This window comes from Oncorhynchus mykiss, chromosome 9 (genome assembly GCF_057628025.1).
Source record: "Oncorhynchus mykiss isolate SJ-2025 chromosome 9, ASM5762802v1, whole genome shotgun sequence".
In the NCBI taxonomy this organism is placed as follows: domain Eukaryota; kingdom Metazoa; phylum Chordata; class Actinopteri; order Salmoniformes; family Salmonidae; genus Oncorhynchus; species Oncorhynchus mykiss.
The window spans coordinates 260,217-288,167 of record NC_143030.1 but is presented as its reverse complement, the minus strand read 5'-3'; the positions used below and the strand labels follow the sequence as shown (position 1 = coordinate 288,167).

The 27,951-nt window shown below is 45.1% G+C and overlaps 1 protein-coding gene across 2 annotated transcripts in view; it reads right to left on the bottom strand.

Annotated features, from left to right (window-relative positions):
- LOC110531318 (tetratricopeptide repeat protein 39B) overlaps positions 1–27,951 on the bottom strand; it is a 48,412-nt gene that overhangs the window by 9,409 nt on the left and 11,052 nt on the right. For both annotated transcript variants that reach the window (XR_016483498.1, XM_090185701.1), the window contains exons 3-12: positions 20,431–20,535; positions 20,197–20,328; positions 19,997–20,073; positions 15,428–15,495; positions 8,524–8,588; positions 5,609–5,708; positions 5,429–5,494; positions 3,642–3,750; positions 1,219–1,286; positions 337–396 (exon numbers count right to left, since the gene is read on the bottom strand). Coding sequence is in view for 1 of the 2 variants with exons in the window: in XM_090185701.1 (XP_090041827.1) it covers positions 337–396; positions 1,219–1,286; positions 3,642–3,750; positions 5,429–5,494; positions 5,609–5,708; positions 8,524–8,588; positions 15,428–15,495; positions 19,997–20,073; positions 20,197–20,328; positions 20,431–20,535 (850 nt within the window). In the remaining variant the exon portion in view is untranslated. The remainder of the gene's footprint in view (positions 1–336; positions 397–1,218; positions 1,287–3,641; positions 3,751–5,428; positions 5,495–5,608; positions 5,709–8,523; positions 8,589–15,427; positions 15,496–19,996; positions 20,074–20,196; positions 20,329–20,430; positions 20,536–27,951) is intronic.

Below are 27,951 nucleotides of genomic sequence, written 5' to 3'. Positions count from 1 at the left end.
TCAAGGCAAAGGGTGGCTACTTTTAAGAATCTAAAATATATATAACACTTGTTTGGTTACTACATGAATCCATGTATGTTTTTTTAATAGTTTTGATGTCTTCACTATTATTTCTACAATGTAGAGAATAGTCAAAATAAAGAAAAACCCTGGAATGAGTAGGTGTTCTAGAACCCTTGAATGAGTAGGTGTTCTAGAACCCTTGAATGAGTAGGTGTTCTAGAACCCTTGAATGAGTAGGTGTGTCCACACCTTTGACAGGTACTGTATATAACATTTGTATTGGAATGCACATGAACAAATATTTGTTGAAGTTTTATTTGATGTTTCACACACCTTCTCGAAGTTTCCTCTGAGCACAGCAATCCGAGCAGAATAAAACAGGATGATAGAACCCTAGGAGAGAAACACTCCCATCAGTACTCTACCATACAGGATGATAGAACCCTGGGAGAGAAACACTCCCATCAGTACTCTACCATACAGGATGATAGAACCCTAGGAGAGGAACACTCCCATCAGTACTCTACCATACAGGATGATAGAACCCTAGGAGAGAAACACTCCCATCAGTACTCTACCATACAGGATGATAGAACCCTAGGAGAGGAACACTCCCATCAGTACTCTACCATACAGGATGATAGAACCCTAGGAGAGAAACACTCCCATCAGTACTCTACCATACAGGATGATAGAACCCTAGGAGAGGAACACTCCCATCAGTACTCTACCATACAGGATGATAGAACCCTAGGAGAGGAACACTCCCATCAGTACTCTACCATACAGAATGATAGAACCCTAGGAGAGAAACACTCCCATCAGTAATCTACCATACAGGATGATAGAACCCTAGGAGAGGAACACTCCCATCAGTACTCTACCATACAGGATGATAGAACCCTAGGAGAGGAACACTCCCATCAGTACTCTACCATACAGGATGATAGAACCCTAGGAGAGGAACACTCCCATCAGTACTCTACCATACAGGATGATAGAACCCTAGGAGAGGAACACTCCCATCAGTACTCTACCATACAGAATGATAGAACCCTAGGAGAGAAACACTCCCATCAGTACTCTACCATACAGAATGATAGAACCCTAGGAGAGAAACACTCCCATCAGTACTCTACCGTGTGTGTGTGTGTGTGTGTGTGTGTGTGTGTGTGTGTGTGTGTGTGTGTGTGTGTGTGTGTGTGTGATACTTACATTAGGGAACTTCTCGAGGTAAGGTCCCAGTAAGGCTTCTGCCTCTACAAGGTTTCCTTCTCCAGTACCTGGAACAACCATAACACAACCATCACACAACCATCACACAACCATCACACAACCATCACACAACCATCACACAACCATCACACAACCATCACACAACCATCCCACCACCGATGCTGTGACAAGGTAACCCTTCTTCGGTACCTGAAACACACAACAACCAAAACACAACCACCATACAACAACCACATCCATCATTCAACCACAACACCATAACACAACCACCAACTAACCATCATCAAACAATGCTGTGACAAGGTTACCATAACACAACCACCATACAACCATGTTACAACCACCATACAACCATGTTACAACCAGAATACAACCACCATGCAACCATGTTACAACCAGAATACAACCATGTTACAACCAGAATACAACCACCATGCAACCATGTTACAACCAGAATACAACCACCATACAACCATGTTACAACCAGAATACAACCACCATGCAACCATGTTACAACCAGAATACAACCACCATGCAACCATGTTACAACCAGAATACAACCACCATGCAACCATGTTACAACCAGAATACAACCACCATGCAACCATGTTACAACCACCATACAACCATGTTGCAACCACCATACAACCATGTTGCAACAACGTTGAATGGTCGTTGTAACCACCATACAACCATGTTGCAACCACCATACAACCATGTTGCAACAACGTTGAATGGTCGTTATAACCACCATACAACCATGTTGCAACCACCATACAACCATGTTGCAACCACCATACAACCATGTTACAACCACCATACAACCATGTTACAACCACCATACAACCATGTTGCAACCACCATACAACCATGTTGCAACCACCATACAACCATGTTACCAGAATACAACCATGATAGAACCATGAGAGAACCAGAATACAACCACCAAAGAACCAGAATACAACCAGAATACAACCATGATAGAACCAGAATAAAACCATGATAGAACCAGAATACAACCATGATAGAACCAGAATACAACCACCATAGAACCAGAATACAACCAGAATACAACCATGATAGAACCAGAATAAAACCATGATAGAACCAGAATAAAACCATGATAGAACCAGAATACAACCATGATAGAACCAGAATACAACCACCATAGAACCAGAATACAACCATGATAGAACCAGAATACAACCATGATAGAACCAGAATACAACCATGATAGAACCAGAATACAACCACCATAGAACCAGAATACAACCACCATAGAACCAGAATATAACCATGATAGAACCAGAATACAACCACCATAGAACCATGATAGAACCAGAATACAACCATGATAGAACCAGAATACAACCACCAAAGAACCAGAATACAACCACCAAAGAACCAGAATACAACCAGAATACAACCATGATAGAACCAGAATACAACCATGATAGAACCAGAATAGAACCATGATAGAACCAGAATACAACCACCATAGAACCAGAATACAACCAGAATACAACCATGATAGAACCAGAATAAAACCATGATAGAACCAGAATAAAACCATGATAGAACCAGAATACAACCATGATAGAACCAGAATACAACCACCATAGAACCAGAATACAACCATGATAGAACCAGAATACAACCATGATAGAACCAGAATACAACCAGAATACAACCACGATAGAACCCTGATAGAACCAGAATAAAACCACCATAGAACCATGATAGAACCAGAATACAACCACCATAGAACCATGATAGAACCAGAATACAACCACCATAGAACCATGATAGAACCAGAAAACAACCACCATAGAACCATGATAGAACCAGACTACAACCACCATAGAACCATGAAAGAACCAGAATACAACCACCATAGACCATGACAGAACCAGAATACAACCACCATAGAACCATGATAGAACCAGAATACAACCACCATAGAACCATGATAGAACCAGAAAACAACCACCATAGAACCATGATAGAACCAGACTACAACCACCATAGAACCATGATAGAACAGAATACAACCACCATAGAACCAGAATACAACCACCATAGAACCATGATAGAACCAGACTACAACCACCATAGAACCATGATAGAACCAGAATACAACCACCATAGAACCATGAAAGAACCAGAATACAACCACCATAGAACCATGACAGAACCAGACTACAACCACCATAGAACCATGACAGAACCATGATAGAACCATCACAAATAACCACAACCACCAAACAAATATCACAAAATTACTAACCTTCTCCGAAACCTGGAACACACAACAATCGTCATTCAACCATCACACTACATTTACACAACTATTAACCAGTGTGTGTGTGTGTGTGTGTGTGTGTGTGTGTGTGTGTCCCTACCCAGTATGAGTGTAACGTAGGTATGGTACAGCAGCAACGTTAACACACTGAGGACAGCTCTGAGACCGTGGCTAGCTGCTCCTTCTCTCAGCTGAGACAGACCAAAGTCCTACAAGACACAATACCACCTCTTATAAGCATTCACAACAGTTCATAGCTCCTTATAACAGCTATTACCTGTCATTTTTATTTTTATTTAACTCGGCAAGTCAGTTAAGAACAAATTCTTATTTACAATGACGACCTAGGAACAGTGGGTTAACTGCCTTGTTCAGGGGAACAGTGGGGTTAACTGCCTTGTTCAGGGGAACAGTGGGTTAACTGCCTTGTTCAGGGGAACAGTGGGTTAACTGCCTTGTTCAGGGGAACAGTGGGTTAACTGCCTTGTTCAGGGGAACAGTGGGGTTAACTGCCTTGTTCAGGGGAACAGTGGGTTAACTACCTTGTTCAGGGGAACAGTGGGTTAACTGCCTTGTTCAGGGGAACAGTGGGGTTAACTGCCTTGTTCAGGGGAACAGAGGGTTAACTACCTTGTTCAGGGGAACAGTGGGGTTAACTGCCTTGTTCAGGGGAACAGTGGGTTAACTACCTTGTTCAGGGGAACAGTGGGGTTAACTGCCTTGTTCAGGGGAACAGTGGGTTAACTACCTTGGTCAGGGGAACAGTGGGTTAACTGCCTTGTTCAGGGGAACAGTGGGTTAACTGCCTTGTTCAGGGGAACAGTGGGTTAACTGCCTTGTTCAGGGGAACAGTGGGTTAACTGCCTTGTTCAGGGGAACAGTGGGTTAACTGCCTTGTTCAGGGGAACAGTGGGTTAACTGCCTTGTTCAGGGGAACAGTGGGTTAACTGCCTTGTTCAGGGGAACAGTGGGTTAACTGCCTTGTTCAGGGGAACAGTGGGGTTAACTGCCTTGTTCAGGGGAACAGTGGGGTTAACTGCCTTGTTCAGGGGAACAGTGGGGTTAACTGCCTTGTTCAGGGGAACAGTGGGTTAACTGCCTTGTTCAGGGGAACAGTGGGTTAACTGCCTTGTTCAGGGGAACAGTGGGGTTAACTGCCTTGTTCAGGGGAACAGTGGGGTTAACTGCCTTGTTCAGGGGAACAGTGGGTTAACTGCCTTGTTCAGGGGAACAGTGGGGTTAACTGCCTTGTTCAGGGGAACAGTGGGTTAACTGCCTTGTTCAGGGGAACAGTGGGTTAACTGCCTTGTTCAGGGGAACAGTGGGTTAACTGCCTTGTTCAGGGGAACAGTGGGTTAACTGCCTTGTTCAGGGGAACAGTGGGTTAACTGCCTTGTTCAGGGGAACAGTGGGGTTAACTGCCTTGTTCAGGGGAACAGTGGGGTTAACTGCCTTGTTCAGGGGAACAGTGGGGTTAACTGCCTTGTTCAGGGGAACAGTGGGTTAACTGCCTTGTTCAGGGGAACAGTGGGGTTAACTGCCTTGTTCAGGGGAACAGTGGGTTAACTGCCTTGTTCAGGGGAACAGTGGGGTTAACTGCCTTGTTCAGGGGAACAGTGGGGTTAACTGCCTTGTTCAGGGGAACAGTGGGTTAACTGCCTTGTTCAGGGGAACAGTGGGTTAACTGCCTTGTTCAGGGGAACAGTGGGTTAACTGCCTTGTTCAGGGGCAGAAAGACAGATTTCTTTTTTTACCTTGTCAGCTCGGGGATTCGATCTTACAACCTTTCGGTTACTAGTTCAACGCTCTAACCACTAGGCTACTTAACGCCCACAAGCATTCATTATAGGCAGTCATAGCAGTTCATTGCTGAACCACTGAACTCACTCTGTTACCAGAGAAGCCGATGACTTCCAGCAACCTGAGGATCCTCTGAGGAAGGAGGGACAGCATCTGAGAGAGAGAAAACTTGTTAAAACCAAGCTGCATTTATTTATACATCTCTCACACACACACACACACACACACACACACACACACACACACACACACACACGTCTTTCTTACCAGGTTGAAGGATCCGATACCCAGTCTCACTCCTCCTTCGAACTGCCTGAATGATTCACTGCTATGGTCCTGAGTCACATTCAGAATATTCTGACATTCCCTACAGGAAGAAAGCACAGGATGTTATGTCATAAGTACTGTCCCCTAGTCAGTTATACCCACACTACTAGTCTACTACCAATCTACTAGTCCCCCAGCCAGTTATATCCATCTACTAGTCCCCCAGCCAGTTATACCCATCTACTAGTCTCCCAGCCAGTTATACCCATCTACTAGTCTCCCAGCCAGTTATATCCATCTACTAGTCTCCCAGCCAGTTATATCCATCTACTAGTCCCCCAGCCAGTTATACCAATCTACTAGTCCCCCAGCCAGTTATACCCATCTACTAGTCCCCCAGCCAGTTATACCCATCTACTAGTCCCCCAGCCAGTTATATCCATCTACTAGTCCCCCAGCCAGTTATACCCATCTACTAGTCCCCCAGCCAGTTATACCCATCTACTAGTCTCCCAGCCAGTTATATCCATCTACTAGTCTCCCAGCCAGTTATACCCATCTACTAGTCTCCCAGCCAGTTATATCCATCTACTAGTCTCCCAGCCAGTTATACCCATCTACTAGTCCCCCAGCCAGTTATATCCATCTACTAGTCTCCCAGCCAGTTATATCCATCTACTAGTCTCCCAGCCAGTTATACCCATCTACTAGTCTCCCAGCCAGTTATATCCATCTACTAGTCTCCCAGCCAGTTATACCCATCTACTAGTCCCCCAGCCAGTTATACCCATCTACTAGTCCCCCAGCCAGTTATACCCATCTACTAGTCTCCCAGCCAGTTATATCCATCTACTAGTCTCCCAGCCAGTTATACCCATCTACTAGTCTCCCAGCCAGTTATACCCATCTACTAGTCTCCCAGCCAGTTATACCCATCTACTAGTCCCCCAGCCAGTTATACCCATCTACTAGTCCCCCAGCCAGTTATACCCATCTACTAGTCCCCCAGCCAGTTATACCCATCTACTAGTCTCCCAGCCAGTTATACCCATCTACTAGTCTCCCAGCCAGTTATACCCATCTACTAGTCTCCCAGCCAGTTATATCCATCTACTAGTCCCCCAGCCAGTTATACCCATCTACTAGTCCCCCAGCCAGTTATATCCATCTACTAGTCTCCCAGCCAGTTATACCCATCTACTAGTCTCCCAGCCAGTTATATCCATCTACTAGTCTCCCAGCCAGTTATATCCATCTACTAGTCTCCCAGCCAGTTATATCCATCTACTAGTCCCCCAGCCAGTTATACCCATCTACTAGTCCCCCAGCCAGTTATATCCATCTACTAGTCCCCCAGCCAGTTATATCCATCTACTAGTCCCCCAGCCAGTTATACCCATCTACTAGTCCCCCAGCCAGTTATACCCATCTACTAGTCTCCCAGCCAGTTATACCAATCTACTAGTCCCCCAGCCAGTTATACCCATCTACTAGTCTCCCAGCCAGTTATACCCATCTACTAGTCCCCCAGCCAGTTATACCCATCTACTAGTCTCCCAGCCAGTTATACCCATCTACTAGTCCCCCAGCCAGTTAAACCCATCTACTAGTCTCCCAGCCAGTTATACCCATCTACTAGTCTCCCAGCCAGTTATACCCATCTACTAGTCTCCCAGCCAGTTATACCCATCTACTAGTCTCCCAGCCAGTTATACCCATCTACTAGTCCCCCAGCCAGTTATACCCATCTACTAGTCCCCCAGCCAGTTATACCCATCTACTAGTCTCCCAGCCAGTTATACCCATCTACTAGTCTCCCAGCCAGTTATACCCATCTACTAGTCCCCCAGCCAGTTATACCCATCTACTAGTCTCCCAGCCAGTTATACCCATCTACTAGTCTCCCAGCCAGTTATACCCATCTACTAGTCTCACAGCCAGTTATATCCATCTACTAGTCCCTCAGCCAGTTATACCCATCTACTAGTCCCCCAGCCAGTTATACCCATCTACTAGTCCCCCAGCCAGTTATATCCATCTACTAGTCTCCCAGCCAGTTATATCCATCTACTAGTCTCCCAGCCAGTTATACCCATCTACTAGTCTCCCAGCCAGTTATACCCATCTACTAGTCTCCCAGCCAGTTATACCCATCTACTAGTCCCCCAGCCAGTTATACCCAACTACTAGTCTCCCAGCCAGTTATATCCATCTACTAGTCTCCCAGCCAGTTATACCCATCTACTAGTCCCCCAGCCAGTTATATCCATCTACTAGTCTCCCAGCCAGTTATACCCATCTACTAGTCTCCCAGCCAGTTATACCCATCTACTAGTCTCCCAGCCAGTTATACCCATCTACTAGTCTCCCAGCCAGTTATACCCATCTACTAGTCTCCCAGCCAGTTATATCCATCTACTAGTCCCCCAGCCAGTTATACCCATCTACTAGTCCCCCAGCCAGTTATACCCATCTACTAGTCTCCCAGCCAGTTATACCCATCTACTAGTCCCCCAGCCAGTTATACCCATCTACTAGTCCCCCAGCCAGTTATACCCATCTACTAGTCCCCCAGCCAGTTATACCAATCTACTAGTCCCCCAGCCAGTTATATCCATCTACTAGTCTCCCAGCCAGTTATACCCATATACTAGTCTCCCAGCCAGTTATACCCATCTACTAGTCTCCCAGCCAGTTATACCCATCTACTAGTCCCCCAGCCAGTTATACCCATCTACTAGTCTCCCAGCCAGTTATACCCATCTACTAGTCTCCCAGCCAGTTATACCCATCTACTAGTCTCCCAGCCAGTTATACCCATCTACTAGTCTCCCAGCCCACTCAACCTATTTTATCTGATTCAACAAGCCAAGTTCTTCCAACTAGGATCTTTGACTGGTTTGGGGAACACTGACTTGTAAATCTGGAAACTTGTGCGTATTTTGATCCCTCCTTTGATAAAGCTGATCATGTTTTCATCCTGTTGAAAGGAAAGGGGAGAGAAACAAGTCAATGAATTAAGACAACAAAACAGTATTAGCGTTAGGATACTCTACCTGCGGTAGATTAGCGTTAGGATACTCTACCTGCGGTAGATTAGCATTAGGATACTCTACCTGCGGTAGATTAGCGTTAGGATACTCTACCTGCGGTAGATTAGCGTTAGGATACTCTACCTGTGGTAGATTAGCGTTAGGATACTCTACCTGTGGTAGATTAGCGTTAGGATACTCTACCTGCGGTAGATTAGCGTTAGGATACTCTACCTGCGGTAGATTAGCGTTAGGATACTCTACCTGCGGTAGATTAGCATTAGGATACTCTACCTGCGGTAGATTAGCGTTAGGATACTCTACCTGCGGTAGATTAGCGTTAGGATACTCTACCTGTGGTAGATTAGCGTTAGGATACTCTACCTGTGGTAGATTAGCGTTAGGATACTCTACCTGCGGTAGATTAGCGTTAGGATACTCTACCTGCGGTAGATTAGCGTTAGGATACTCTACCTGCGGTAGATTAGCATTAGGATACTCTACCTGCGGTAGATTAGCGTTAGGATACTCTACCTGCGGTAGATTAGCGTTAGGATACTCTACCTGTGGTAGATTAGCGTTAGGATACTCTACCTGTGGTAGATTAGCGTTAGGATACTCTACCTGCGGTAGATTAGCGTTAGGATACGCTACCTGTGGTAGATTAGCGTTAGGATACTCTACCTGCGGTAGATTAGCGTTAGGATACTCTACCTGTGGTAGATTAGCGTTAGGATACTCTACCTGCGGTAGATTAGCGTTAGGATACGCTACCTGTGGTAGATTAGCGTTAGGATACTCTACCTGCGGTAGATTAGCGTTAGGATACTCTACCTGTGGTAGATTAGCGTTAGGATACTCTACCTGCGGTAGATTAGCGTTAGGATACTCTACCTGTGGTAGATTAGCGTTAGGATACTCTACCTGCGGTAGATTAGCGTTAGGATACTCTACCTGCGGTAGATTAGCGTTAGGATACGCTACCTGCGGTAGATTAGCGTTAGGATACTCTACCTGCGGTAGATTAGCGTTAGGATACTCTACCTGTGGTAGATTAGCGTTAGGATACTCTACCTGTGGTAGATTAGCGTTAGGATACTCTACCTGTGGTAGATTAGCGTTAGGATACTCTACCTGCGGTAGATTAGCGTTAGGATACTCTACCTGCGGTAGATTAGCGTTAGGATACTCTACCTGCGGTAGATTAGCGTTAGGATACTCTACCTGCGGTAGATTAGCGTTAGGATACTCTACCTGCGGTAGATTAGCGTTAGGATACTCTACCTGCGGTAGATTAGCGTTAGGATACGCTACCTGCGGTAGATTAGCGTTAGGATACTCTACCTGCGGTAGATTAGCGTTAGGATACGCTACCTGCGGTAGATTAGCGTTAGGATACGCTACCTGCGGTAGATTAGCGTTAGGATACGCTACCTGCGGTAGATTAGCGTTAGGATACGCTACCTGCGGTAGATTAGCGTTAGGATACGCTACCTGCGGTAGATTAGCGTTAGGATACGCTACCTGCGGTAGATTAGCGTTAGGATACGCTACCTGCGGTAGATTAGCGTTAGGATACGCTACCTGCGGTAGATTAGCGTTAGGATACGCTACCTGCGGTAGATTAGCGTTAGGATACGCTACCTGCGGTAGATTAGCGTTAGGATACGCTACCTGCGGTAGATTAGCGTTAGGATACGCTACCTGCGGTAGATTAGCGTTAGGATACGCTACCTGCGGTAGATTAGCGTTAGGATACGCTACCTGCGGTAGATTAGCGTTAGGATACGCTACCTGCGGTAGATTAGCGTTAGGATACTCTACCTGCGGTAGATTAGCGTTAGGATACTCTACCTGCGGTAGATTAGCGTTAGGATACGCTACCTGCGGTAGATTAGCGTTAGGATACGCTACCTGCGGTAGATTAGCGTTAGGATACTCTACCTGCGGTAGATTAGCGTTAGGATACTCTACCTGCGGTAGATTAGCGTTAGGATACTCTACCTGCGGTAGATTAGCGTTAGGATACTCTACCTGCGGTAGATTAGCGTTAGGATACTCTACCTGCGGTAGATTAGCGTTAGGATACTCTACCTGCGGTAGATTAGCGTTAGGATACTCTACCTGCGGTAGATTAGCGTTAGGATACTCTACCTGCGGTAGATTAGCGTTAGGATACTCTACCTGTGTAGATTAGCGTTAGGATACTCTACCTGTGTAGATTAGCGTTAGGATACTCTACCTGCGGTAGATTAGCGTTAGGATACTCTACCTGTGTAGATTAGCGTTAGGATACTCTACCTGTGTAGATTAGCGTTAGGATACTCTACCTGCGGTAGATTAGCGTTAGGATACTCTACCTGCGGTAGATTAGCGTTAGGATACTCTACCTGCGGTAGATTAGCGTTAGGATACTCTACCTGCGGTAGATTAGCGTTAGGATACTCTACCTGCGGTAGATTAGCGTTAGGATACTCTACCTGTGTAGATTAGCGTTAGGATACTCTACCTGTGTAGATTAGCGTTAGGATACTCTACCTGCGGTAGATTAGCGTTAGGATACTCTACCTGTGTAGATTAGCGTTAGGATACTCTACCTGTGTAGATTAGCGTTAGGATACTCTACCTGCGGTAGATTAGCGTTAGGATACTCTACCTGCGGTAGATTAGCGTTAGGATACTCTACCTGTGTAGATTAGCGTTAGGATACTCTACCTGTGGTAGATTAGCGTTAGGATACTCTACCTGCGGTAGATTAGCGTTAGGATACTCTACCTGCGGTAGATTAGCGTTAGGATACTCTACCTGCGGTAGATTAGCGTTAGGATACTCTACCTGCGGTAGATTAGCGTTAGGATACTCTACCTGCGGTAGATTAGCGTTAGGATACTCTACCTGCGGTAGATTAGCGTTAGGATACTCTACCTGCGGTAGATTAGCGTTAGGATACTCTACCTATGGTAGATTAGCGTTAGGATACTCTACCTGCGGTAGATTAGCGTTAGGATACTCTACCTGCGGTAGATTAGCGTTAGGATACTCTACCTGCGGTAGATTAGCGTTAGGATACTCTACCTGCGGTAGATTAGCGTTAGGATACTCTACCTGCGGTAGATTAGCATTAGGATACTCTACCTGCGGTAGATTAGCGTTAGGATACTCTACCTGCGGTAGATTAGCGTTAGGATACTCTACCTGTGGTAGATTAGCGTTAGGATACTCTACCTGTGGTAGATTAGCGTTAGGATACTCTACCTGCGGTAGATTAGCGTTAGGATACTCTACCTGCGGTAGATTAGCGTTAGGATACTCTACCTGCGGTAGATTAGCATTAGGATACTCTACCTGCGGTAGATTAGCGTTAGGATACTCTACCTGCGGTAGATTAGCGTTAGGATACTCTACCTGTGGTAGATTAGCGTTAGGATACTCTACCTGCGGTAGATTAGCGTTAGGATACTCTACCTGCGGTAGATTAGCGTTAGGATACTCTACCTGCGGTAGATTAGCGTTAGGATACTCTACCTGCGGTAGATTAGCATTAGGATACTCTACCTGCGGTAGATTAGCGTTAGGATACTCTACCTGCGGTAGATTAGCGTTAGGATACTCTACCTGCGGTAGATTAGCGTTAGGATACTCTACCTGTGGTAGATTAGCGTTAGGATACTCTACCTGCGGTAGATTAGCGTTAGGATACGCTACCTGCGGTAGATTAGCGTTAGGATACTCTACCTGTGGTAGATTAGCGTTAGGATACTCTACCTGTGGTAGATTAGCGTTAGGATACTCTACCTGCGGTAGATTAGCGTTAGGATACGCTACCTGCGGTAGATTAGCGTTAGGATACTCTACCTGCGGTAGATTAGCGTTAGGATACTCTACCTGTGGTAGATTAGCGTTAGGATACTCTACCTGCGGTAGATTAGCGTTAGGATACTCTACCTGTGGTAGATTAGCGTTAGGATACTCTACCTGCGGTAGATTAGCGTTAGGATACTCTACCTGCGGTAGATTAGCGTTAGGATACGCTACCTGCGGTAGATTAGCGTTAGGATACGCTACCTGCGGTAGATTAGCGTTAGGATACTCTACCTGCGGTAGATTAGCGTTAGGATACTCTACCTGCGGTAGATTAGCGTTAGGATACTCTACCTGCGGTAGATTAGCGTTAGGATACTCTACCTGCGGTAGATTAGCGTTAGGATACTCTACCTGTGGTAGATTAGCGTTAGGATACTCTACCTGTGGTAGATTAGCGTTAGGATACTCTACCTGCGGTAGATTAGCGTTAGGATACTCTACCTGCGGTAGATTAGCGTTAGGATACTCTACCTGGGGTAGATTAGCGTTAGGATACTCTACCTGCGGTAGATTAGCGTTAGGATACTCTACCTGCGGTAGATTAGCGTTAGGATACGCTACCTGCGGTAGATTAGCGTTAGGATACTCTACCTGCGGTAGATTAGCGTTAGGATACGCTACCTGCGGTAGATTAGCGTTAGGATACGCTACCTGCGGTAGATTAGCGTTAGGATACGCTACCTGCGGTAGATTAGCGTTAGGATACTCTACCTGCGGTAGATTAGCGTTAGGATACGCTACCTGCGGTAGATTAGCGTTAGGATACGCTACCTGCGGTAGATTAGCGTTAGGATACGCTACCTGCGGTAGATTAGCGTTAGGATACGCTACCTGCGGTAGATTAGCGTTAGGATACGCTACCTGCGGTAGATTAGCGTTAGGATACGCTACCTGCGGTAGATTAGCGTTAGGATACGCTACCTGCGGTAGATTAGCGTTAGGATACTCTACCTGCGGTAGATTAGCGTTAGGATACTCTACCTGCGGTAGATTAGCGTTAGGATACTCTACCTGCGGTAGATTAGCGTTAGGATACGCTACCTGCGGTAGATTAGCATTAGGATACGCTACCTGCGGTAGATTAGCGTTAGGATACTCTACCTGCGGTAGATTAGCGTTAGGATACTCTACCTGCGGTAGATTAGCGTTAGGATACTCTACCTGCGGTAGATTAGCGTTAGGATACTCTACCTGCGGTAGATTAGCGTTAGGATACTCTACCTGCGGTAGATTAGCGTTAGGATACTCTACCTGCGGTAGATTAGCGTTAGGATACTCTACCTGCGGTAGATTAGCGTTAGGATACTCTACCTGCGGTAGATTAGCGTTAGGATACTCTACCTGTGTAGATTAGCGTTAGGATACTCTACCTGTGTAGATTAGCGTTAGGATACTCTACCTGCGGTAGATTAGCGTTAGGATACTCTACCTGTGTAGATTAGCGTTAGGATACTCTACCTGTGTAGATTAGCGTTAGGATACTCTACCTGCGGTAGATTAGCGTTAGGATACTCTACCTGCGGTAGATTAGCGTTAGGATACTCAACCTGCGGTAGATTAGCGTTAGGATACTCTACCTGCGGTAGATTAGCGTTAGGATACTCTACCTGCGGTAGATTAGCGTTAGGATACTCTACCTGTGTAGATTAGCGTTAGGATACTCTACCTGTGTAGATTAGCGTTAGGATACTCTACCTGCGGTAGATTAGCGTTAGGATACTCTACCTGTGTAGATTAGCGTTAGGATACTCTACCTGTGTAGATTAGCGTTAGGATACTCTACCTGCGGTAGATTAGCGTTAGGATACTCTACCTGCGGTAGATTAGCGTTAGGATACTCTACCTGCGGTAGATTAGCGTTAGGATACTCTACCTGCGGTAGATTAGCGTTAGGATACTCTACCTATGGTAGATTAGCGTTAGGATACTCTACCTGCGGTAGATTAGCGTTAGGATACTCTACCTGCGGTAGATTAGCGTTAGGATACTCTACCTGCGGTAGATTAGCGTTAGGATACTCTACCTGCGGTAGATTAGCGTTAGGATACTCTACCTGCGGTAGATTAGCGTTAGGATACTCTACCTGCGGTAGATTAGCGTTAGGATACTCTACCTGCGGTAGATTAGCGTTAGGATACTCTACCTGCGGTAGATTAGCGTTAGGATACTCTACCTGCGGTAGATTAGCATTAGGATACTCTACCTGCGGTAGATTAGCGTTAGGATACTCTACCTGCGGTAGATTAGCGTTAGGATACTCTACCTGCGGTAGATTAGCGTTAGGATACTCTACCTGCGGTAGATTAGCGTTAGGATACTCTACCTGCGGTAGATTAGCGTTAGGATACTCTACCTGTGGTAGATTAGCGTTAGGATACTCTACCTGCGGTAGATTAGCGTTAGGATACTCTACCTGCGGTAGATTAGCGTTAGGATACTCTACCTGCGGTAGATTAGCGTTAGGATACTCTACCTGCGGTAGATTAGCATTAGGATACTCTACCTGCGGTAGATTAGCGTTAGGATACTCTACCTGCGGTAGATTAGCGTTAGGATACTCTACCTGCGGTAGATTAGCGTTAGGATACTCTACCTGCGGTAGATTAGCGTTAGGATACTCTACCTGCGGTAGATTAGCGTTAGGATACTCTACCTGTGGTAGATTAGCGTTAGGATACTCTACCTGCGGTAGATTAGCGTTAGGATACTCTACCTGTGGTAGATTAGCGTTAGGATACTCTACTTGCGGTATATTAGCGTTAGGATACTCTACCTGTGGTAGATTAGCGTTAGGATACTCTACCTGTGGTAGATTAGCGTTAGGATACTCTACCTGTGGTAGATTAGCGTTAGGATACTCTACCTATGGTAGATTAGCGTTAGGATACGCTACCTGCGGTAGATTAGCGTTAGGATATTTTACCTGTACAAAGGTGAGCGTGGCTTTTTGCAGAAGGCACTCAGCATAGCAGATCTCTGCATGCATCTCCTCTGGAAGACATACACAGATACGTTATAGTGAAAACACACAAACACACACACACAACCACACATATTCCATGTTGGTCATTTAGCAGAGAGACTTCCAGTTAGTTGCTGATCTAAATAAGGTAGGTGAGACAAACACAGAGAAAGCCTTCCTCAAAACAACAGCTATCAGCCACATCAATGGTAGAGAGGACAGTTCAACAGAGACAACACTAGCCTGAGGTGGTCAGTTCAACACTAGTCTGAGGTGGTCAGTTCAACACTAGTCTAGTCTGAGGTGGTCAGTTCAACACTAGTCTGAGGTGGTCAGTTCAACACTAGTCTAGTCTGAGGTGGTCAGTTCAACACTAGTCTGAGGTGGTCAGTTCAACACTAGTCTGAGGTGGTCAGTTCAACACTAGTCTGAGGTGGTCAGTTCAACACTAGTCTGAGGTGGTCAGTTCAACACTAGTCTAGTCTGAGGTGGTCAGTTCAACACTAGTCTGAGGTGGTCAGTTCAACACTAGTCTGAGGTGGTCAGTTCAACACTAGTCTGAGGTGGTCAGTTCAACACTAGTCTGAGGTGGTCAGTTCAACACTAGTCTAGTCTGAGGTGGTCAGTTCAACACTAGTCTGAGGTGGTCAGTTCAACACTAGTCTGAGGTGGTCAGTTCAACACTAGTCTGAGGTGGTCAGTTCAACACTAGTCTAGTCGGAGGTGGTCAGTTCAACACTAGCCTGAGGTGGTCAGTTCAACACTAGTCTGAGGTGGTCTGTTCAACACTAGTCTGAGGTGGTCAGTTCAACACTAGTCTAGTCTGAGGTGGTCAGTTCAACACTAGTCTGAGGTGGTCAGTTCAACACTAGTCTGAGGTGGTCAGTTCAACACTAGTCTGAGGTGGTCAGTTCAACACTAGTCTGAGGTGGTCAGTTCAACACTAGTCTAGTCTGAGGTGGTCAGTTCAACACTAGTCTGAGGTGGTCAGTTCAACACTAGTCTAGTCTGAGGTGGTCAGTTCAACACTAGTCTAGTCTGAGGTGGTCAGTTCAACACTAGTCTGAGGTGGTCAGTTCAACACTAGTCTGAGGTGGTCAGTTCAACACTAGTCTGAGGTAGTCAGTTCAACACTAGTCTGAGGTAGTCAGTTCAACACTAGTCTGAGGTAGTCAGTTCAACACTAGTCTGAGGTGGTCAGTTCAACACTAGTCTGAGGTAGTCAGTTCAACACTAGTCTGAGGTAGTCAGTTCAACACTAGTCTGAGGTAGTCAGTTCAACACTAGTCTGAGGTAGTCAGTTCAACACTAGTCTGAGGTGGTCAGTTCAACACTAGTCTGAGGTAGTCAGTTCAACACTAGTCTGAGGTAGTCAGTTCAACACTAGTCTGAGGTGGTCAGTTCAACACTAGTCTGAGGTAGTCAGTTCAACACTAGTCTGAGGTGGTCTGTTCAACACTAGTCTGAGGTGGTCAGTTCAACACTAGTCTGAGGTGGTCAGTTCAACACTAGTCTGAGGTGGTCAGTTCAACACTAGTCTGAGGTAGTCAGTTCAACACTAGTCTGAGGTGGTCAGTTCAACACTAGTCTGAGGTAGTCAGTTCAACACTAGTCTGAGGTGGTCTGTTCAACACTAGTCTGAGGTGGTCAGTTCAACACTAGTCTGAGGTAGTCAGTTCAACACTAGTCTGAGGTAGTCAGTTCAACACTAGTCTAGTCTGAGGTGGTCAGTTCAACACTAGTCTAGTCTGAGGTGGTCAGTTCAACACTAGTCTAGTCTGAGGTGGTCAGTTCAACACTAGTCTGAGGTGGTCAGTTCAACACTAGTCTGAGGTGGTCAGTTCAACACTAGCCTGAGGTGGTCAGTTCAACACTAGTCTGAGGTAGTCAGTTCAACACTAGTCTGAGGTAGTCAGTTCAACACTAGTCTGAGGTAGTCAGTTCAACACTAGTCTAGTCTGAGGTGGTCAGTTCAACACTAGTCTGAGGTGGTCTGTTCAACACTAGTCTGAGGTGGTCAGTTCAACACTAGTCTGAGGTGGTCAGTTCAACACTAGTCTGAGGTAGTCAGTTCAACACTAGTCTGAGGTGGTCAGTTCAACACTAGTCTGAGGTGGTCAGTTCAACACTAGTCTGAGGTAGTCAGTTCAACACTAGTCTGAGGTGGTCAGTTCAACACTAGTCTGAGGTAGTCAGTTCAACACTAGTCTGAGGTAGTCAGTTCAACACTAGTCTGAGGTGGTCAGTTCAACACTAGTCTAGTCTGAGGTGGTCAGTTCAACACTAGTCTGAGGTGGTCAGTTCAACACTAGTCTAGTCTGAGGTGGTCAGTTCAACACTAGTCTGAGGTGGTCAGTTCAACACTAGTCTGAGGTGGTCTGTTCAACACTAGTCTGAGGTGGTCAGTTCAACACTAGTCTGAGGTGGTCAGTTCAACACTAGTCTGAGGTGGTCAGTTCAACACTAGTCTGAGGTGGTCAGTTCAACACTAGTCTGAGGTGGTCAGTTCAACACTAGTCTGAGGTAGTCAGTTCAACACTAGTCTGAGGTGGTCAGTTCAACACTAGTCTGAGGTGGTCAGTTCAACACTAGTCTGAGGTGGTCAGTTCAACACTAGTCTAGTCTGAGGTGGTCAGTTCAACACTAGTCTGAGGTGGTCAGTTCAACACTAGTCTGAGGTGGTCAGTTCAACACTAGTCTGAGGTGGTCAGTTCAACACTAGTCTAGTCTGAGGTGGTCAGTTCAACACTAGTCTGAGGTGGTCAGTTCAACACTAGTCTGAGGTGGACAGTTCAACACTAGTCTAGTCTGAGGTGGTCAGTTCAACACTAGTCTAGTCTGAGGTGGTCAGTTCAACACTAGTCTAGTCTGAGGTGGTCAGTTCAACACTAGTCTGAGGTGGTCTGTTCAACACTAGTCTAGTCTGAGGTGGTCAGTTCAACACTAGTCTGAGGTGGTCAGTTCAACACTAGTCTGAGGTGGACAGTTCAACGGAGACAACACTAGTCTAGTCTGAGGTGGTCAGTTCAACACTAGTCTGAGGTGGTCAGTTCAACACTAGTCTGAGGTGGTCAGTTCAACACTAGTCTAGTCTGAGGTGGTCAGTTCAACACTAGTCTGAGGTGGTCAGTTCAACACTAGTCTGAGGTGGTCAGTTCAACACTAGTCTAGTCTGAGGTGGTCAGTTCAACACTAGTCTAGTCGGAGGTGGTCAGTTCAACACTAGTCTGAGGTGGTCAGTTCAACACTAGTCTGAGGTGGACAGTTCAACGGAGACAACACTAGTCTAGTCTGAGGTGGTCAGTTCAACACTAGTCTGAGGTGGTCAGTTCAACACTAGTCTGAGGTGGTCAGTTCAACACTAGTCTAGTCTGAGGTGGTCAGTTCAACACTAGTCTAGTCTGAGGTGGTCAGTTCAACACTAGTCTAGTCTGAGGTGGTCAGTTCAACACTAGTCTGAGGTGGTCAGTTCAACACTAGTCTGAGGTACTCAGTTCAACACTAGTCTGAGGTGGTCAGTTCAACAGAGACAACACTAGTCTGAGGTGGTCAGTTCAACACTAGTCTGAGGTGGTCAGTTCAACACTAGTCTGAGGTGGTCAGTTCAACACTAGTCTAGTCTGAGGTGGTCAGTTCAACACTAGTCTGAGGTGGTCAGTTCAACACTAGTCTAGTCTGAGGTGGTCAGTTCAACACTAGTCTGAGGTGGTCAGTTCAACACTAGTCTGAGGTGGTCAGTTCAACACTAGTCTGAGGTGGTCAGTTCAACACTAGTCTGAGGTGGTCAGTTCAACACTAGTCTGAGGTGGTCAGTTCAACACTAGTCTGAGGTGGTCAGTTCAACACTAGTCTGAGGTGGTCAGTTCAACACTAGTCTGAGGTGGTCAGTTCAACACTAGTCTGAGGTGGTCAGTTCAACACTAGTCTAGTCTGAGGTGGTCAGTTCAACACTAGTCTAGTCTGAGGTGGTCAGTTCAACACTAGTCTGAGGTGGACAGTTCAACACTAGTCTGAGGTGGTCAGTTCAACACTAGTCTGAGGTGGTCAGTTCAACACTAGTCTGAGGTGGTCAGTTCAACACTAGTCTAGTCTGAGGTGGTCAGTTCAACACTAGTCTAGTCTGAGGTGGTCAGTTCAACACTAGTCTGAGGTAGTCAGTTCAACACTAGTCTGAGGTGGTCAGTTCAACACTAGTCTGAGGTGGTCAGTTCAACACTAGTCTAGTCTGAGGTGGTCAGTTCAACACTAGTCTGAGGTGGTCAGTTCAACACTAGTCTGAGGTGGTCAGTTCAACACTAGTCTGAGGTGGTCAGTTCAACACTAGTCTGAGGTGGTCAGTTCAACACTAGTCTGAGGTGGTCAGTTCAACACTAGTCTGAGGTAGTCAGTTCAACACTAGTCTGAGGTGGTCAGTTCAACACTAGTCTAGTCTGAGGTGGTCAGTTCAACACTAGTCTGAGGTGGTCAGTTCAACACTAGTCTGAGGTGGTCAGTTCAACACTAGCCTGAGGTGGTCAGTTCAACACTCACCTTCTCTGAGGTGGTCATTAGACTGTTTGGTCACCAGACTGGAGATAGACTCCACCACAGAGTTTCTCTTCCTGAACCTACAAACAGTAAAAGGAGATACATGAGAGAGAGTTTATATGTGTGTGTGTGTGTCTCTGTGTGTGTGTCTCTGTGTGTGTGTGTGTGTGTGTGTGTTTGTGTGTGTGTGTGTGTGTGTGTACCTCTGGCAGGTTGTTAAGGCCTCTTTGATGACGGCCATGGCTGTCTGTATGTCTCTGTGTTCAAACGTCATGGCAGCCTGCATCACCAGGATAGAACTGTAGCCCAGAGCGTGATACATACTGTCCTTCCACCTGGAATCAACCAATCAAACTTAGTCTCCAAGCATGACAAAAAACACACAGAGTCCATACGTTAAACATCCCAGAGGTCAACAAACAGACACGTGTTAGTACCATGGTTTGAGGAGGTCCAGGGCCTCTGAGAATTTGTTGTTCAGGACCAGGTTCAGAGCCATAGAACACTCTTCTATGGAAGTCTTCAAATCCATTTTACCAGCCCTGGGGGGGGGGGGGGAGAGGGAGAGACAGAGAGAGAGGAGAGAGAGTGTTCAGTGTTGCTTGCCTCGAAGCAAGCATAAAAAGGATTAGTGTCCCCGTGCCTTGACACCGGCAGCTCTAGCCTTTAGCTCGATGTGAATGTTGCCTGTAATCCATGGCTTCTGGTGGGGATATATACGGTCACTGTGGGGACGACATCGTCGATGCACTTATTGGTGAAGCCGGTGACTGAGGTGATTTACAGTGAGGAGAACAAGTATTTGATACACTGCTGATTTTGCAGGTTTTCCTACTTACAAAGCATGTAGAGGTCTGTAATTGTTATCATAGGTACACTTCAACTGTGAGAACGGAATCTAAAACAAAAATCCAGAAATCGCATTCTATGATTTTTAAGTAATTAATTTGCATTTCCCCATTGTAGTCCTTAAAGCCATTGGGCTTCCGAGTGTCGCAGTGGTCTAAGACACTGCATCTCAGTGCAAGAGGTGTCACTGTACCTGGTTTCAAATCCAGGCTGCATCACATCTGGCCATGATTGGGAGTCCCATAGGGCGGTGCCCAATTGGCCCAGGTGTGGCTGGGGTAGGCTGTCATTGTAAATAAGAATTTGTTCTTAACCGACTTGCCTAGTTAAATAAAGGTTAAATTTGTATTTATAAATTAAATTAACCCTGGAACATATTCCAGACTGAGTAAAACAGTCCTGTAGCTTTGGCATCCGCGTCATCTGACCACTTCTGTATTGAGCAAGTCGCTGGTGCTTCCTACTTTAGTTTTTTGCTTGTAAGCAGGAATCATGAGGATAGAATTATGGTCAGATTTGTCAAATGGACAAGGGAGAGCTTTATATAAGTCTCTGTGTGTGGAGTCTAGAGTTTTTTTCCCCCTCTGGTTGCACATTTAACATGTGACATACTGGAGAGATCAAACGGATTGAAGTTTCCCTGCATTAAAGTCCCCGGCCACTAGGAGCGCTGCTTCTGGATGAGCATTTCTTCTTTGCTTATTGCCTTATACAGCTCGTCGAGTGTGGTCTTAGTGCCAGCATCGGTCTGTGGTGGTAAATAGATGGCTATGAATAATACAGATGAAAACTCTCTTAGTAGATAGTGTGGTCTACAGCTTATCATAAGGTACTCTACCTCAGGCGAGCAATACCTCGATAATTCTTTAATATTAGACATCGCGCACCAGCTGTTAAGAGACACACACACCACCGCCCCTCGTCTTACCAGACGTAGCTGCTCTGTCCTGCCGATGCACGAAAAACCCAGCCAGCTATTATCCGTGTCGTCGTTCAGCCACGACTCGATGAAAAATAAGACATTACAGTTTTTAATGTCCCGTTGGGAGGATATACGTGTTAATCGTAGATCATCCATTTTGTTTTCCAGTGATTAGCTGGCCAATAATACGGATGATAGTGGAGGTTTACGCCAACGAATTCTCACAAGGCACCCCGACCTCCGCCCCTCTTTTTTTTCGTATTTTCTTCATGCAAATTATGGGGATTTGGGCCTTTGCATCCGACTCATTCAAGAAAATAACCTTGTTCCAGTTCGCTGTTCAGAAGTCCAGAAGTTATTTTCGGTCATAAGAGACGGTAACAGCAACATTATGTACAAAATAAGTTACAAACAACGTGAAAAATAAATAAATAGCATAGTTGGTTAGGAGCCCGTAAAAATGGCACCCATCCCCCGATGCCATTAGACTACTTTTGATACATTCCAACAAAATTGATATTCATTCTGTGGAGATTCTACTTCACGTAGGAGTCTAAACGCAGTGTTATCTCTCTCCCCTCCCTCTGTCTCTCCCCCTCCCCCTCTCTCCCCTCCCTCTCTCAAGCAGTCCTAGCTTAGCAGATCCCCCATCTCAGAGGACAAATAGTTAAAAATAACAGAGAGAGACCGGGGGAGAGGGGGGGGGGGGAGAGAGAGATGAGACAGAAAGAGAGGGGGTGGGAGGGAAGAGAGAGAGAGAGCAAGTAGAAAGAGAGAGGGAGAGAGCAAGTAGAAAGAGAGCGGGAGAGAGAGACAGAGGGTGGGAGGGCAGTAAAAACTAGAAAGGGCGAGGATGGAAAAAGAGAGAGGGATATTGCTGCATCTGTGATGGATGGTGACTGTTGTTTACAGCTAGAGCACAGCTAATCTCACACACACACACACACACACACACACGTCCAATATGCATCCAAAGAAAGAGAAGGGAGGAAACAGAACAACATATAGAAATGGGAGAGGAGTGTGTAACAGCTGGAGCTGAATGGAAATACACGTGATCAAAAGTATGTGGACACTCGTCGAACATCTCATTACAAAATCATGGGTATTAATATAGAGTTGGTTCCCCCCTTTGCTGCTATAACAGCCTCCACTCTTCTAGGGAGGTTTTACACTAGATGTTGGAACATTTCTGCAGGGACTTGCTTCCATTCAGCCACAAGAGCATTAGTGAGGTCGGGCACTGATGATGGGCGATTAAGGCCTGGCTCACAGTCGGTGTTCCAATTCATCCCAAAGGTGTTCGATGGGGTTGAGGTCAGGGCTCTGTGCAGGCCAGTCAAGTTCTTCCACACCAATCTCAACAAACCATTTCTGTATGGACCTCGCTTTGTGCACGGGGGCATTGTCATACCGAAACAAGAAAGGACCTTCCCCAAACTGTTGCCACAAACCTGGAATCACAGAATCATCTAGAATGTCATTCTATGCTGTAGCACTAAGATTTCCCTTCACTGGAACTAAGGGGCCCGAACCATGAAAAACAGCCCCAGACCATTATTCCTCCTCCACCAAACTTTACATTTGGCACTATGTATTGGGGCAGGTAGTGTTCTATTGGAATCTGCAAAAACCCAGATTAGTCTGTCAGACTGCCAGAAGGTGAAATGTGATTCATCACTCCAGGAGAACGTGTTTCCACTATTCCAGAGTCCAATGGCTTTGCACCACTCGATGCTTGGCATTGCACATGGTAATGTTAGGCTTGTTTCGGCTGCTCGGCCATGGAAACCCATTTCATGAAGCTCCCGACTAACAGTTCTTGTGCTGACCTTGCTTCCAGAGGCAGTTTGGAACTCGGTAGCGAGGTTTGCAACCGAGGACAGACGATATTTATACGCTTCAGGACTCTGCGGTCCCGTTCTGTGAGCTTTTTGTGCCTACCACTTTGTGGCAGAGCCGTTGTTGCTCCTAGACGTTTCCACTTCACGATAACAGCACTTACTTACAGGCATCCTAAGACAGTGCCACGTTGAAAGTCACTGAGCTCTTCAGGAAGGTCATTCTACTACCGATGTTTGTCTATGGAGATTGCATGGCTGTGTGCTCGATTTTATACACCTGTCAGCAACAGGTGTGGCTGAAATAGCCAAATCCACTCATTTGAAGAGTTGTCCATATACTTTTGTATATATAGTATAGTGGGGGTAGTGTATATATATAGTATAGTGGGGTAGTGTGTATATATAGTATAGTGGGGTAGTGTGTATATATAGTATAGTGGGGGTAGTGTGTATATATAGTATAGTGGGGTAGTGTGTATATATAGTATAGTGGGGTAGTGTGTATATATAATATAGTGGGGTAGTGTGTATATATATATAGTATAGTGGGGTAGTGTGTATATATATATAGTATAGTGGGGTAGTGTGTATATATATATATATAGTATAGTGGGGTAGTGTGTGTATATATATATATATAGTATAGTGGGGTAGTGTGTATATATAGTATAGTGGGGGTAGTGTGTATATATAGTATAGTGGGGGTAGTGTGTATATATAGTATAGTGGGCTAGTGTGTATATATAGTATAGTGGGGTAGTGTGTATATATAATATAGTGGGGTAGTGTGTATATATATATAGTATAGTGGGGTAGTGTGTATATATATATATATATAGTATAGTGGGGTAGTGTGTGTATATATATATATATATAGTATAGTGGGGTAGTGTGTATATATAGTATAGTGGGGTAGTGTGTATATATATATATAGTATAGTGGGGGTAGTGTGTATATATAGTATAGTGGGGGTAGTGTGTATATATATATATATATATATATATATAGTATAGTGGGGTAGTGTGTATATATATATATATATATATATATAGTATAGTGGGGTAGTGTGTATATATAGTATAGTGGGGGTAGTGTGTATATATAGTATAGTGGGGTAGTGTGTATATATAGTATAGTGGGGGTAGTGTGTATATATAGTATAGTGGGGTAGTGTGTATATATAGTATAGTGGGGTAGTGTGTATATATAGTATAGTGGGGGTAGTGTATATATATAGTATAGTGGGGTAGTGTGTATATATAGTATAGTGGGGGTAGTGTGTATATATAGTATAGTGGGGTAGTGTGTATATATAGTATAGTGGGGTAGTGTGTATATATAGTATAGTGGGGTAGTGTGTATATATAGTATAGTGGGGTAGTGTGTATATATAGTATAGTGGGGTAGTGTGTATATATAGTATAGTGGGGTAGTGTGTATATATAGTATAGTGGGGTAGTGTGTATATATAGTATAGTGGGGTAGTGTGTATATATAGTATAGTGGGGTAGTGTGTATGTATAGTATAGTGGGGGTAGTGTGTATATATAGTATAGTGGGGGTAGTGTGTATATATAGTATAGTGGGGGTAGTGTGTATATATAGTATAGTGGGGGTAGTGTGTATATATAGTATAGTGGGGGTAGTGTATATATATAGTATAGTGGGGTAGTGTGTATGTATAGTATAGTGGGGTAGTGTGTATATATACTATAGTGGGGGTAGTGTGTATATATAGTATAGTGGGGTAGTGTGTATATATTATAGTGGGGTAGTGTGTATATATAGTATAGTGGGGTAGTGTGTTTATATATATACTGATAAACCACGGGCCTGTCATCCTTACGTTGTAGCACAGCAAGAGAGAGGGGTTTAATCACTATAGCACATACAGAGATTACTTTTTTGATAGTTGGCTTTAAAATCAATCTAAAATCATTCATAGATTTTTAACAAACAAAAAACACTTTCCGTTTTGTCAAAGACGGACAAGGTTAATTTGAGATGAAAGGCGAGTTCCTAATGAGTCCAGGAAGCCAGGAAGCCAGAGCTCTGAGTGACGTCCACAGCGACGGGGGCAGACATTTTGATCAAGAGACCTTTAGAAAATAGGCACATTTTCCTCTAACACCAAACATACAAATATGTATTTTACAGTAATAAAGGAAGATGAAATCTTTAGTCATTTTATAATTTGATTATACTATATATTTCAAGCCATATTCATACAGTTTTGTTTAATAGGAAATGTATCAAACATTTCATATTTTAATTATATTTTCATATTGGGGCGGCGGGGTAGCCTAGTGGTTAGAGTGTAGAAGAGGTATGGTAGCCTAGTGGTTAGAGTGTAGAAGAGGTATGGTAGCCTAGTGGTTAGAGTGTAGAAGAGGTATGGTAGCCTAGTGGTTAGAGTGTAGAAGAGGTATGGTAGCCTAGTGGTTAGAGTGTAGAAGAGGTATGGTAGCCTAGTGGTTAGAGTGTAGAGGAGGTATGGTAGCCTAGTGGTTAGAGTGTAGAAGAGGTATGGTAGCCTAGTGGTTAGAGTGTAGAGGCGGCAGGGTAGCCTAGTGGTTAGAGTGTAGAAGAGGTATGGTAGCCTAGTGGTTAGAGTGTAGAGGAGGTATGGTAGCCTAGTGGTTAGAGTGTAGGGGCGGTATGGTAGCCTAGTGGTTAGAGTGTAGAGGCGGTATGGTAGCCTAGTGGTTAGAGTGTAGAGGCGGCGGGGTAGCCTAGTGGTTAGAGCGTAGGGGCGGTATGGTAGCCTAGTGGTTAGAGTGTAGGGGCGGTATGGTAGCCTAGTGGTTAGAGTGTAGAGGCGGCGGGGTAGCCTAGTGGTTAGAGCGTAGGGGCGGTATGGTAGCCTAGTGGTTAGAGTGTAGGGGCGGTATGGTAGCCTAGTGGTTAGAGTGTAGAGGCGGTATGGTAGCCTAGTGGTTAGAGTGTAGAGGCGGCAGGGTAGCCTAGTGGTTAGAGTGTAGAGGCGGCAGGGTAGCCTAGTGGTTAGAGTGTAGGGGCGGCAGGGTAGCCTAGTGGTTAGAGTGTAGAGGCGGCAGGGTAGCCTAGTGGTTAGAGTGTAGGGGCGGTATGGTAGCCTAGTGGTTAGAGTGTAGAAGCGGTAGGGTAGCCTAGTGGTTAGAGTGTAGAGGAGGCAGTTAAATAAAGGTAAATAGAAATCTCCTCCACAATTGGTCGCTGACTAAATACTTTTTTGCCCCACTGTATGTACACTGAGTGTACAAAACATTAAGAACACCTTCCTACTATTGAGTTGCGCGTGTGAAAAACACCAGCAGCATTGCAGTTCTTGACACAAACTGGTGCTCCTGGTACCTACTACCACACCCCATTTAAAAGGCATTTAAATATTGTGTCCTACCCATTCACCCTCTGAATGGCACATATACACAATCCATGTCTCAATCCTTCTTTAACCCCATCTCCTCCCACTTCATCTACATGGCTCCTCCCACTCCATCTACATGTCTCCTCCCCCACTTCATCTACATGTCTCCTCCCACTTCATCTACATGTCTCCTCCCACTTCATCTACATGTCTCCTCCCACTTCATCTTCACTGATTTGAAGTGGGTTTAACAGGTGACATCAATAAGGGATCAATAGCTTTCACCTGGACTCACCTGGTCAGTCTATGTCATTGAAAGAGCAGGTGTTCTTAATGTTTTGTACACTCAGTGTATGTTTGCTGTTGCACTTTTGAAGACAATTATAAAAGGTTGTTTTGAATGTCTTGCCCCCTAGTGATGTGCTCTACATCATCAAGGATGACAATTAACAACGATACGACAGTCATTTGCAGTAACACACAACAGATTATCAAAGATAGAAACTAATTGAGTTAAAACTGAAGTGTCAGTTCAAAACAGAGACGAGTGATTGAAGCGAGCACCCGGGAGCCGGCTCAGCTCACCAGCCTGCGCAACTGAATGATGTTATCGACCAATGAGAGGATTGCATTAAATATTCTGCTAAGCCATGCATGCTTCTGATTGGACAAAACGGATGAAAATGAGTTTCATGTCAAATTAAAACTTAATTCGTGTTTTTCAGGGCCTCTCGTTAACGTCATTCGTGTTTTTCAGGGCGTCTCGTTTCGTTAACGTCATTCGTGTTTTTCAGGGCGTCTCGTTTCGTTAACGTCATTCGTGTTTTTCAGGGCGTCTAGTTAACGTCATTCGTGTTTTTCAGGGCGTCTAGTTAACGTCATTCGTGTTTTTCAGGGCGTCTAGTTAACGTCATTCGTGTTTTTCAGGGCGTCTAGTTAACGTCATTCGTGTTTTTCAGGGCGTCTAGTTAACGTCATTCGTGTTTTTCAGGGCGT